Raw genomic sequence first — 13767 nt, 5'->3', positions numbered from 1 at the left:
CCACCCAACGCAGGAGTAGCATCCTTCACAGCATCCCTGGAAGTCGGTCGATCTCTGCTTGCACACCCCCAGGGACAGGAGCTCACTACCTCCTGATGCAGATCCTTCTGCCGTAGGGAAGCTCTAATTAAAGGAAGTTCTTCCCTTTGTTGGCTCTCGACTCTGTAACTGTTCCAATGGGGCCATGCCGTTGGCCACCTTTTCCTCTTAAGAACCCTGATCACTGTTAGGAGACCGTGATCTGCCACCCACTCACCCTTTTAATCCTTCCTCCTCTCAACAGCTCCAGTTTTCTCTCCATTCTGGCCATCTGCTTCTGGACATGCTTTGGTGGATGAGTTCATCAAGGCTCTTTTAACAAAATTAGGTTGATAGCAATGCCAAGAGGTTCGTCCAGAAGCACCGAAGTGCTGACAAGAGAAGCATCAATACATTTTGGTTTATAGACATGAGCATTTTTTTTCTTGTCATATTTTGGGGGGTATAGACTCTGGGAACTCTGCTTAGGATTTGGTTTCAGATCTATGACCAGCTCTATTTAGAGCTGGTCTGATATGCACATCTGTTTAAAGGTGACATTCTCTCCTTGGCAGACTGGCTTTGAGTCATTTGGAATGAATCCTGATTCACTTCCCTTCCATGGCAATGCGAAAAGGGCCTCTTTTACCCAGAACATCAATTGAGAATGCTCCTGCCGCTCCGATTTGGGGAACAACACTCAGTTGCTGTAATCAGTTGAGTGGCTTTCGGGGCCCTGTGCTGAGTCAGTGCCTGGTCTTGGTCAGGGCCATTGGCTCTTTCGGCGAAGACAGAGCCCCAGACCAACTTGTTTTCTAGGAAGCCTCATTGACCCCTGCCTGTGAAGCCCCTGCAATACCGCTTTTCTACATCTTTTACCAGCATCTCCCCTTCTCCAAGCTCCTACGTAGACGCTTCCCTGATGTCAAAGTTACCACCAAACTACTTTATCTTGGGGTGAATTATGCCGCCAGGTTGAGGCTCAGTTGCCTTTCTTTTGGTTGCTGATAAAAACCCTATCGAAAGGTTTGCTTGTTGGTCCTTATCAGAGCCCATTGAAAAGACAATGTGGGTGATGGTGGGGTGCGTATGTGATCACACCCTACAAGGCAAAGATGCGCCAGACCTTTCTAACCTCACCAGCTCCCCTTGACCATCCACTTGGTCTGTTTATCCTGCTTTCTTTCCTGAGTGATCTCAGAAGCCACATTGCCTCCTTATCCCCTATTTCATCCATGAGGGCAGAATTCATTGCCTCTCCCTTTTCTCTCTGTCCCAGAAATGGTAAGAAGGATGGTCAGACTCCACATAGGACTAGGGTGACCAGCCACTCTGGTTTTAGCACTGAAAGTCCCACGTCCCAAGAAATGGAACCCTCCCCATGCTGAGGATTAATAAGCCTCCTCACAGTTGCTTTCCTTTCTTCACTTTTTTTTTTTAATGGTAAAGGCAGAGATGAGTGAAATTGCGGGTCCATAGTTCTCCACGTGCTCTCTGTATGTGGTTTCTGCTCTCCTTGATTCACAAAGAACTTCTTAGGGAAAGACTAAGACAGCGCTCACCAGAACCAGCTCACAGGAGGAATAGGTCTAGTGCTTTGAGGCAACTGGTAAACTTTGTTTAACACCCTGAAGTCAGTAGGATCTACTATTAAATGCATACGTGCACACACAGATACATAAATACAACTGGATTTCTTCCCTGCGAAATGCTTCTTTTCCAAGCAGCTTAGCAAGCATATTTATTTATGTAACACTAGAGGCCCCGAGCACGAATTCGTGCACAGGTGGGGTCCCTCGGCGTGGCCTGTGGGGACTGGGCTGAAACTGGCAGTCCAATGCCGCCTGCCACTCCTGCTCATCCCGGCCCTGCTGCACCTGCTGCGAGCTCATGCCCAGGCAGTCCTGATCGGCACCTTCCTAAGGGAGAGGGAGGGTGAGCGGGACATGATCGGTCCTCCGGGCAGGCAGTAGGACGCCCTTGCTGGCCCGGGATCCAGATCCGTCCTGCTGACGTTCGCGCCGGTTGTTGGGAGCCACCTGACAGCTGCTTCTATATTGTTTCTTCCTTGTGGAGAGTCTAGGGAGGGGAAGTGCCACAGTGCCCGAGGCCAACTTCCAGGAGGCTGGCAGCGCTGTCAGGATCGTGCCAGCGGCGCTGGTCCATTGGTGCCTGGCCCGTTCTCCGGAGATCGGACCTGCAGGACTATTGAGGGAGGGAGTGGCTGCCACCAGGCTGGTGGGCCGCCCGGATGGGTCGGTCAGCTGAGTGGCACTCCTGTTGTGAGTGCACTGACCACCAGGGGGCAGCTTCTGCATTAAGTGTCTGCCCCTGGTGGTCAGTGCGCATCATAGCGACTGGTCATTTGGTCGTTCAGTCACTTAGGCTTTTATATATATAGATATTTTTCAGTGGCAGATCTACCATCTTAAAGGGCAACCTGGATGCAACAGGGATCCACAGATTACAATGTAGGTGGGAAATTAGTTCCTACCATGTCACTGGTCCATAGCTTCTGGACACTCTGGATACGCTTCTGTGAGCCAGTCCATGATTGGTGTCTGTAGAGGTCACGTACACCCCTGACCAGGGAACGAACAGCAATTGTGGGTATAGGAGCCTTGTCATTGCCAAGAAGATGGTCTCCTTTGCAGAGGTAGACTCAGAAGCAAACTTGATTGTCTCTTTGGACCAAAGGCCCACACTGGTGGTTCCCAGGACAGGACCAGACTTGTTCTGTCCAGACAGCTGCTCGCCTGGCATTACTCCACTCTCTGCTCCTGGGAATCGGGTCACAGAGCATGTGCATGGAAGGAGGAGACTTAGGACACATCCAAGGGAGGAGGAGGCCTGCATCTTGCCCTCTTCTCTGAGGAGGCCACCATTTCCCAGGCAGCCTGCACCGTCAAGAAGCGATGCTCCCGCGAGGAGGGGATTGGCCTTGACAACCCCTGGGTGATGGATGCTGCAGCCAGACTGCCCGATGCCTGGGAGAAAGGGGTCCACCTGTGCTGCTCCTCAAGCTGACCTCCAGCCTGCAGGGCTGTCCAGGCAGAGGCTCTGCAGCCCCACAGCATCCCCGCCAGCTCGGGATCAGCAGCTAGAAAGCAAAAGAGATTAAAAACCAACTTCAACTGACACCCAAGGATGCGTTTGTAGAAAAACCCATTCTTCCTGAGATTTCACCTCATCTCGCCAACAGGTCCTCTTCATGCTGCTAACTTGGTCTTTCCTGAGAAAACTGCTGTCTGGCTGCGGGTGGGGGTGGGCTTCGGGGAGGGACCCAGAGGGGCTGTAACTAAATTGCCTCTAATGTTGTCTTCAGAACAAGTCATGTATCCCTGGTGCTGTGCTGTCTTCCCACCCGTTTCCTCTTTGGTGTAGCGTCTCTCTCTCTCTAGGACTCGGCTTTTCTCTGGTCAAAGTCCTTCCTGTGGCAGCTGGTCTAGAGGGAAAAGGCGAATGCAGTGACCTCTTCTAGCCATCGGGTGCGGTCTCTCTTCCGTCCACTCCAGAACACCGAGGCTGAGTATTTGGTTTGAATTTAAGCAAATTGGGGTGGGTCTGACGGCCTGACTTTGGGACATCGGGTCACGTTCTGCGCTCGCCTCGCTTGTCTTGTCCCAAAATGGAGCAAACCTCAGAGCTGGTAGGAGTGTCGTGAGTGTTCCCGTGCGCATCACCAAATATGTATCCACCAGCACTGTTGTTTATGCAATATTTTTATTTAAATCAATTCAGGGTTTCATTTACATACATTTATTTTAGGAAGAAACATTATATTGATTCCCCAAGTAGAAAACCGTAATTACTTGCCATACGTAGAAAGCAGCCATGGTGGTAAACAGATGACAACAAAACAAGGTGATGACGTTCTGATGAGAAGCCAGCCCTCAGCTTGCCCAAGGCTTTTGTGTTTAAAAGGATGACGAGCGAGTGTCCGAGAGCTGTTAGGGGCCCACCTCTGAGGAAGGGCCCTTTAAGCAAGGAAGAGCTGAAAGAGAAGGTACCAGAGATGAACTTCTAAACTTTATGAGTTAATGTGATGTGATTGCAAGCTACAGTCCACAGTTTTGGAAACATACAAGGGAAGTTAAACTTTTTTTTTTAACTAATGTTATATCTGATTTAGATTAGGTTTCTCCTTTCCCTCTCCCCTTTCTTGGCTCACCGAGAATATATCTTAGTTAATAATAAAAATAATAATGTAGCAATAGAGAGGGAAGCCAACGATCAATGAGCTCCTTTCTGCTAGGCACTGTGGAAAGTGCTTAATGTGGATTATCCCATTCAAGCCCCATGAAATCCTTATAAGATGAGCACCAGAATCGCCCCTGCATCACAGATGAGCAAACCTCAGCTGATGCATCACAGACGAGCAAACCGCAGCTGAGGGAAACAGACCTGGGAAGTGTGGACGCGAATGGGACGGCAGGCAGTCTGATGCTCGAGCCCCCAGCCCGCAACATGTGCAACACTGCTCACTGCGGGGATCAATTTATTCCACATTCACGTCAGCCCCAATGCTGGGAGGGAGCAGGGAACAGGCGGAGTGTGGCCGCCTCCCTCATCTCTTGTTGCCTAAGCATTTCCCTTCTGCAGCAGCTTGGCACCTGGAGGGCACCTGGGCCGTGCCTACTCCAGTGGGAAACGGCTTCTCACTTGCTCTATTGCTTTCCTCTGCACCCTTCTGCTCTCTGAGCCTCAGTCTCCATCTTTAAACAATGGAGGGACACAGATAGTGACTGATCAGCGGGAGAGGCCCTTCCGCCCTGATCGTTCTCAGCCTTTTCAGGAGCCTGAAGTCACGGATAACCAGCAACAAATCCCAAGAATCAGATGTGTGAGCCAAGGGAGAGCACCAGTCTTGTGTGTTTCAGACCATCACTGGGACTGCTGACCCCCGGTGCAAGGCACTTGGACGTCCCGCATTTGTAGCTGGAACCTGCACACCTGGCGGACCTGCTCGCATCGGTCCCATCAGCTCGCACTGCAGGTGTTACCAGTGGGAAGGGGTTCTCGCCTCCACCTGTGGCTGTGGTATCCCGAGAAAAAGAATTCTGAGACTCGCCTGGTAGGAGAAGATACGGTAGAAAGGTTTATTTCTGTGGAGTCAAACCTGCGTTTCCAAGGTCCCATTTCCCTTCGTCCCACCAAGGAAGCCGTGTAGCTGGGGCTTCAGCAGAGCTAAGATCAAAGCCAGTGTCCAGCATGGAACGGTCCGATTCAGCACCAGGCCCGTTCAGTTTGTGTTCCCAGCTGCAGTCCATTAGTCCATATGTACGGGGCCCACATGGCCATGGGCCATCTGGGCAAGTGCCAGAGAGCAAACTCCTTTGTTTAGGGGATTATGTATTCCCAAATTTTTGAGGGTGTGTAGCGGCCACCCAATCTGGCTAATGAGCTCTGTCCCCAGGTTTGATTGACAGGCACCTTTCCTAGTCACCCCAACTTCACTGACCATGAGTCTATCTCCCCTTTGCTGAGCCCCTCCTCGCATTGATCTTTGGGGAATGGACTGGTGGTTCCCTGGGGAGTGGGAAATTGCAGCTTCCTGGTGAAGCTGCCCAGATGACACGCCTAGGATGTCCGGCCTTCCCTTTGCTGCTTCCCCGTTAACTAGCTAATTACAGCGGTATCACAGGCACTCGGGCGTTTCTGCGCACCTACCCAAGATCTCAGCCTCTCACAGCAGCTTGGGAGGGTAGATTATTGACTTTATTTTATAGAAGAGGAAACAGACTTTGCAGGAAAAGTGATTTGCCCAAGGACACAGAGCATGTAGGGGACAGAAGTCAAGACGGCAGGTCACTCCAGTCTAACAGTGTTTCCTTCCTCCTCTACTTTAAATTTATTAACTTCTAAATATGCAAATTCTATATTTGGGGGCTATGTAAATGATGGGTTATACACATAATGTATCTGCAGTCCATTCTCATTACAAAAATTTCTAATAATAGAAATACAATAAAATACTCTTTGACTCCAAGAAGTAATTGCTTGGCTTATATCATTCAAGAATGTGTCAGCGTACTTAACACGTGTAGAAATGTACACATAAAAGTATAAGGTTTTGTTTTGTTCTTCTCTAGAAATAAGATGAGACGGTATTAAATACTCTGCAAACTGCCTTTTTCAACAGTACACCTCCCACATCATTTCACATCCACACGTGAACCTTCATTCTCTTTCGTTGCCGTGTGTGAGCTTTATGGGATAGACGTGCAGTTTGCAGTGCCGTCGTTCATGTGGTAGCTGGACCCCGTGCCTGAGAGGGCATTGGAGGCATCAGGAGATCAGCCGCCTCCTCTTTGTGAGCCTGAGCTAACCTTATGCAGGTCAGCTGGGGTAGTTTCATGTTTAAGAGGCAGCAGCAGCTCTGACTTGGCAGCTTCGCTGAGGGGAGGGCAGCCCTTGAATGGCTCCCGGGCCTCCTCCCCGCTTTGAGGGGCCGGGACAATTTGCTCAAGTCGCACAGGCTTTGGAGTCAGACTGCCTCTTCCTGCTTCCACCGCTTCCTAGATTTGTGTTTTTGAGCCGGATTTTTAACGCGCTCAGCCCTAACTTCCCCAACAGTCAAGGAGAGGCCACAATGGCCAGGCATACTTTGAAGTGTTAGTATGAGGGTGCACAGAAAGCCCTTGGTAAATGCTTTTAAACATGCTTTCGTAGTATCACCAGTTCCTGTTAATGGCCTCACCAGTTCTCTCTGCTTCCTACCATCCTGGTGTACGGTCAAAGGAACCGAAGGTTATGGAAAGACTAGAAAAACAGAAAACCTTTCTAATAAGGGGGTGACCATGGAGCGATACGACCTTCACCCATCACACCTTCCAGTGTGCTGACAGCTCTCGGACCTTCGTGACTGCCCTGTGCAGTGGGCATCTTACCTATTCACTGTTAACCACTCACAGGTGGCTCCAGAGTCAGGCTTGTGACCATCTCCAAGGCACCCAGCAGTCAGTTGAGGGTGTCAGAATCTGAACCCAGGCCTTCTGAATCCAAATGCGGAGTCCCTGTAAGAACTGTGGTACCTGCTCTTATTTAGAGAGATGATCAGGACTCACGCACCTGGCCGCACTGTGAGAGAAACCCGATTCTTTCTCTAACATTCACCTTAGTTCGTGAATCCATCCAGGAAACATTCCCTAAAGCCTTTTAAAAATGTGCCAGCTCCACATCCGTGAAGGATGCAGGATGACTTTGGTTCTCTGATGTCGGTAAGTCCTCCAGTCTGTAAACGAAAGATGACTTTTACTTTTTTTTTTTTTAAAGTAGTTGGAAACAAATCAAAAAGTATTTTGTGATATGTGAAAATTATGTGCCGTTCAAATTTGTGTCCATAAATAAAGTTTTGTTGTAACACAGCCGCACCCCTTTGTTGATGGATCCCCTAGGGCTGCTTTCACACCACAAGAGCTGAGTTGAGCAGTTGTCACAACTGAGATAAAAATATTTACTATCTGGCTCTCAACAGAAAAAGTGCGCTGATCCTGCTGTTGGGCAATCACTATCTAGCCATTCATTCCATAGACACCTACCAAGAGCCTTCTATAGTATGCATCTTCCAAATTCGGTGATTTTAGTTGGTCCAGTGTGGGCAGCTGTAGGATGACTTCAGCGCCCCCTGCTGTACTTGTTCTAACAGGGCATGAAGTGAGACTGATCAACAAAAGTTAGAAAGCAGCGACCTCTAGTGGCTCATCTAAGCATTAGCTGGATCCGCGATTTTCACACAGTGGTTGAGCACTGACCCAAGAACCAGGAGGTCATGCTTGATTCCCTGTCTGGGCACGTGCCCGGGTTGCGGGCCGATCCCCAGTGGCGTGCAGGAGGCAGCTGATCAAGGATTCTCTTATCACTGATGTTTCTATCTCTGTCTCTCTCCCTTCCTCTCTCTGAAATAAAAACATATAAAATACTTTTTTTTTAAACTTGCACTATCTGACTATTTAGTCAGGGTCTCAGACCTCTTTTCTCTTAAATTGTCAAGTTAAAAAAAAATGACAAGAGCCAACACAACAATAGCTGTCCCATGTGAATGAACCCAAAGTATACCTTTTTTTGGTCAGATCTGCAAAAATATATTTTTTTGGTATGCCACAGAATTTGGGTGTACCGGTTAATAATGCGGATTTTTTTCAATAGATGGAGTTACACATATGTTGATATACGGTATATGCGATTTGATATGTATGCTATTTTGTTGTATTGACAACAAGCTTCAAATATTCATATGTCAAATTTTCTGAAGGTGTTAACATCAGATATTTACACTTTAAAATGTCGAATTTCGTGCCAAAAAAAGAGCATTTGTGGGAAGTTTTAGTTCATTACTTTATTTTGAAGAAAAATGCTGCTGAATACTTCGGGAAGCTTATGGTGAACGTGTGTCATCTCAAGATACTTGTGAATGCTGGTTTAAACACTTTAAAAGTGATGATTTTTACGTGAAAGACAAAGAACGTCCAGGTCAACCAAAAAAGTTTGAAGACCAACAATTGCAAGCATTATTGGATGAAGATGCATGTCAGGCTGAAACCGGTTTGGCTCAGTGGATAGAGCGTCGGCCTGCGGACTCAAGGGTCCCAGGTTCGATTCCGGTCAAGGGCATGTACCTTGGTTGCGGGCACATCCCCAGTAGGGGGTGTGCAAGAGGCAGCTGATCGATGTTTCTAACTCTCTATCCCTCTCTCTTCCTCTCTGTAAAAAATCAATAAAATATATTTAAAAAAAAAAAGATGCATGTCAGACTCAAAAACAACTTGCAGAAAGATTAAACGTTGCTCAGCAAACAATTTCCGATCGTTTAAAGCAATGGGAAAGATTTTAAAGGAAGGAAATGGGTGCCACATCAACTGAACGAAAGACAAATGAAAAACCGAAAAGTCATCAGTAAAATGTTGCTTCAATGGCACAAAAGAAAGGCTTTTTGCATCGAATTGTGACTGGCGATGAAAAGTGGTTTTGAGAATCCCAAATGCACAAAATCATGGGTTGATCCAGGTCAACCATCAACATCGACTGCAAGGCCAAATTGCTTTGGAAAGAAGACAATGCTCTGCGTTTGGTGGGATCAGGAAGGTGTGGTGTATTATGAGCTTCTAAAACCAGGTGAAACCGTTAATACTGATCACTACCGACAACAAATAATCAATTTGAACCACACTTTGATCGTAAAACAACCAGAATGTGCCAGAAGACACGGCAAAGTAATTTTGCTTCATGATAACGCACCATCACACACTTCAAAACCAGTTAAAGACACCTTAAAAGATCTTGCCTGGGAAGTATTAACCCACACGCTGTATTCACCAGACCTTGCTCCAGATTACCACTTGTTCCGATCGATGGCACACGCACTTTCTGAAGAAGTGGAAAATTGGGTCTCTGAATGGTTTGCCTCAAAACAAGAAAAGTTCTATAGGGACGGTATCCACAAATTACCTGAAAGATGGGGGAAATGTGTAGCTGGCGATGGACATTACTTTGAATAAAGCACTTTTGATGTTTCTCTTGAAATGATTGTGTTTTCTTTGATTACAAAATCTGCATTATTAACCAGTTGTGTTCCATAAGATGAGAAAGGTTGAAAATTGCTGAGTTAGATTATTTGGGGACAGTGAAAAATGAGGTTTGGATTTAATCTTAAAATGAAGGTTGGGGGTTTGTATTATTTTGAAGTGTCTAGAATGTTCTATATTTTTTCCAGTCTTTTACTGATCACAGTTCTAACCTGGGGACTGGAACACACTCTTAGTGAAAAGGAAGGTTAGCTGAGTTAAAAGCAAGGTACTAAAGAGATGACTGAATGCAGTGCCTAACATTCCTCTTAATGTAATAGGAAGAATTTTTAAATCCCTGGAAAAGACTTGGCAGAAAGACACTGATTATCATTCACACTATTTAGTGTTAGGAAAACTTGCTGGCACCCTTCATTTCTGTGGACATTGTTGAGATAGAGGTAGCCCTGGGAATCAGGCACTTAGATTTTTGTGCTACCTGGCCTTACCCAGTTCCTGACCATCGGCGAGCTCTTCCCTCCCTGGCCTTCAGTTTTCTCCTGTAAATGAGGGGGTTGGACTACATAAGCTCTCAGGTCCCTCACCCCTCATCCTATATAATAAAAGCCTAATATGCTAAGTGTCTGGTCATCCGGTCAGCAGTTCAACCAAACAAAGCGTAATATGCTAAGGCCGCTCAACTGCTTGCTGTGACGTGCACTGACCACCAGAGGGCAGACACTCTGACCAGTAGGTTAGCTTGCTGCTGGGGTCTGGCTGATCAGGACTGAGCAAGAAGGACTGGATAACCCTGGAGCCCTCCCGTGGTCCCTCCCTGGCTGGCCAATCTCTTACCCTCCCTGGCCTGCTGATTATGCACTGGTGGGGACCCTTGGCCTGGCCTGAGCCCTCTCACAATCCCGGACCCCTCGGGGGATGTCGGAGAGCCTGTTTTGGCCCAATCCCGCTTAACGCAGGAGCTGCCCCCTGGTGGTCAGTGCGCTCCCACAGGGGGAGTGGGCTGACGGCTAATGAGTGCAGTGGGGGTGGCGGGAGCCTCTCCTGCCTCTGTGGCAGCACTACGGAAGTCCAACTGACGGCTTAGGCCCGCTCCCCCAGTGCACAATTTCATAGACCGTAATTACATATTCCAGTCACGCACCACTTAACGAGGGGCTTATGTTCTGAGAAATGCATCATCTGGCACTTGTCACTGTGCAAACATCAGAGTGCACTTACACAAATCCAGGTGGTACGGCCCTACTACTGCAACTGTAAGGACTCCATTTTCCTAGACTGGCAGCCCAGGGTTTACACCAACACCACCACACATAATTGTTTTGTGCAGGTTTCAGCCTATCAGTAACCAGTGTTGTGGTTGGACCCGCCCTTGTGGTTCTTGATTGCAAGAGGGCCCTCAGAAATAACCATTAGGTGAACTTGAAGATGAGGTCTATCACAAGACCCGGAAATTACACAGGACACTTGGGGCCACATGGCAAGTCCAAGGGTAGAAAGCACGGGGCTGAGGTTCTGCTTTAATTGGGCTTGAGGGTGGGGGCCCAGGGTTTCGAGGGCTCATTCTCTATTGGTGAATTTAAACTGTAAGAGCAGGAATATAGTGTGGAAGACAAAAGTCAAGTAGCCCAAATGGTCAGTTACTGCTCAACCAAGATCTCAAAAACAAAGGCACTTCAGGGGGGTGTGTGGCCTGGCTCCTAGACCTCATCCCGTTTAGCCATCTTCGAGATGGATGCCTCTGTAGTCAGGGGTTACACTGCGGTAACATTGGGCTAAGACTTTACCAGATGGCTGACATCAGCAGGGGACAGGAATGTTTTAGCTCCATCATAACCTTATGGGACCACCAGTGCACACGTGGCTTGCTGGGACTGAAACATCATTATGCAGTACATGACTACGTGAAAAGTTTCTAAGATGTCTCCCCCAGACCTTCAGTTTAAAGCACATTCCTTCTCTGCATGGTATTTGCTATTTTTCTTGACAAAGAGGGAGTCAGGTCCAAGGCAAGAAAGAAGTTTTTAGTAAACTTTTATTTTTATATTCAAGATAAAGCATGTACACAATTGAATGTGGAAATAAATAACTAGAAATGCTTTGGAAACTTTTCCATTTCTCTCTCCAAACTCAGTTGTTTTATAAATTCATGAGTCTTTTTACTTGATTTTAAGAAATATGGCAACTATAATACCAAGAAAAAAAGAACCACAATTTTGTACAGAAACGTGTAGCCACCTCTGACTATAGGGTTTCAGCTTAATAGTAACAAAAAAAAAAAGCACACCAGACACAAAGACTCTTCAACAGATTTACTCAAACTGCTTCGCTCGAGAAGAAAAGGCACAGATTTAAGGGGGTGACAGTGATTATGAAGAATACAGTAAATGGAGGCTCAGCGAGTGACTTTATAAACTAAGTCAAGAAAATGAACTCCTTCCAATGATCTGCCTTCATTAAAATGAACTTTTAAATTAAGCTGTATAAACATATGATATAAAGTTGGTACTCAGGAAGTGTCGTTGTATAGCTCCGTATGTACAAATCTTCGTATACAACTTCAGTGTTCCTTATGCATTTCCTGTAACACACTGAGCCGCAGTCCCGAGTCCCCGGGGCCTCTCAGGCAGCTGCATGGCCCCTGGCTCTGCCAGAATAGCAGGGAAACAGGAGGGACCAGTCAAATGTAATCATCTTCGACCGGCTCTCCATTGACATCACAGTAGTGGATAAAAATTGCCACCACTCGCTGAAACACCCCCTTCTTCATCTGACGCATCTCTGAAATTTCTTCTCCGATGGTCTCCATACAGATGTCTGCTGACAGCTGCCCTTTCCTGCGAGGAGCATAGATGGTGCCTTGGAAATTAGAAAGAAAAGGGGAAACATTATTATCAGATGCATTTGGAAAGCCGCTCGATTAAGCTGGTCCATGAGATGTGCCTCTATACGGCCATGCACTGCCATTGAAAAAGGTACAGCTCATGGACTGGGCCCCCGTCAGTTTAGTTACATGCCCCATTTGATGCTAAGACAGCACACATGATTAAAGGCCGGGGTGGAAATGCCCCAGAGAGACTAAGTCAGTCACAGATGTACATGGAGCTTTTAAAACCCATTTACTCATCAATTAGTTTTTGAAAACATCCTACAAGTAGATATTCTAGTATGCTAACAACTAGGACTTCATTCCAAATGTCCTTCAAGCCCCTCTTGCCCCTCCTGAACATCTCCATCTATACTAATAAGAGAGTAATATGCTAATTAGACCGGGAGACCTTCCAGAGACCTTCAGGACAAAGCTGGGGGCTTGGCCAGCCTGCAAACCACCCCCAAACAGCCCTCAGCCCCAGGCCCAGGCCAGCCACGCCCCCCAGCAGGTAATCCCACCCTGAAAGGGGTGTGGCCAGCCTGAAAACAGTCCTTAGCCCTTCGCCCAGGCCAGCCACGACCCCAGCGGGGACCCTCACCCCAATGGGGGCATAGCCAGCCTGCAAACGGCCCTCAGCCCCTTGCCCAGGCTAGCTACACAAACGCCCAGCCCGGCCCTGCCCCCCAAGGGACCCCACCCTGATCCGGGACCCCCTTCAGGGCAGACCATCCAGCCTTGACCCATGCACCAGGCCTCTATCTATACTAATAAAAGGGTAATATGCTAATTATACCGGGATATCTTCTGGAAGTCATTCCAGACAAAGCCATGGTGGCAATTAGGCCAGGAGGGGAGGGCAGTTGGGGGCGATCAGGCTGGCAGGGGGGCAGTTGGGGGCGATCAGGCCAACGGGGGAGGGAGGGTAATGAGGGTGAGCAGGCTGGCAGGCAGGTGAGCAGTTAGGAGTCAGCAGTCCCGGATTGCGAGAGGGATGTCCGACTGCAGGTATTGGGCCTAAACCAGCAGTCGGACATCCCCCGAGGGGTCCCATATTGGAGAGGGTGCAAGCCAGGGACCTCCCGCATGCCCTACCCCCCCCACCCATGCACGAATTTCAAGCACTGGGCCACCAGTCTAAATCATAAGTTCCTACATGCTACCTAACAAGGAGCTGCTCGTAAGGAGCAGAATAGTTAGTGTGACAGGAACACATCTGAAACAATATAGTTGACAATAAGGAGTAACAACATTATAAACAGGTAACAAAAAATCTAGGTAGAAAAATCTGTCTGAAGGAAACCTTCCCACCTACCTTCAGAGATCCCCAGTAAGATTATTTATTGCTGGCAGAGAACC

At 47.9% G+C, this 13767-nt stretch overlaps 1 protein-coding gene across 4 annotated transcripts in view; it reads right to left on the bottom strand.

Annotated features, from left to right (window-relative positions):
* Window positions 1-11836: 11836 nt before the first annotated feature.
* The window catches only part of FBXO38 (F-box protein 38), a 53605-nt gene continuing 51674 nt past the window's right edge, over window positions 11837-13767 (bottom strand). For all 4 annotated transcript variants that reach the window (XM_028161504.2, XM_008152174.2, XM_008152175.2 and 1 more), the window contains one exon: window positions 11837-12398. In XM_028161504.2, the coding sequence (XP_028017305.1) occupies window positions 12220-12398 (179 nt within the window). In that variant the 3' untranslated portion in view covers window positions 11837-12219. The remainder of the gene's footprint in view (window positions 12399-13767) is intronic.

The sequence above is a fragment of the Eptesicus fuscus genome, chromosome 6 (genome assembly GCF_027574615.1).
Source record: "Eptesicus fuscus isolate TK198812 chromosome 6, DD_ASM_mEF_20220401, whole genome shotgun sequence".
NCBI classification, from domain to species: domain Eukaryota; kingdom Metazoa; phylum Chordata; class Mammalia; order Chiroptera; family Vespertilionidae; genus Eptesicus; species Eptesicus fuscus.
The sequence above is the reverse complement of the archived record's forward strand: the minus strand, read 5'-3'. Positions and strand labels throughout refer to the sequence as shown.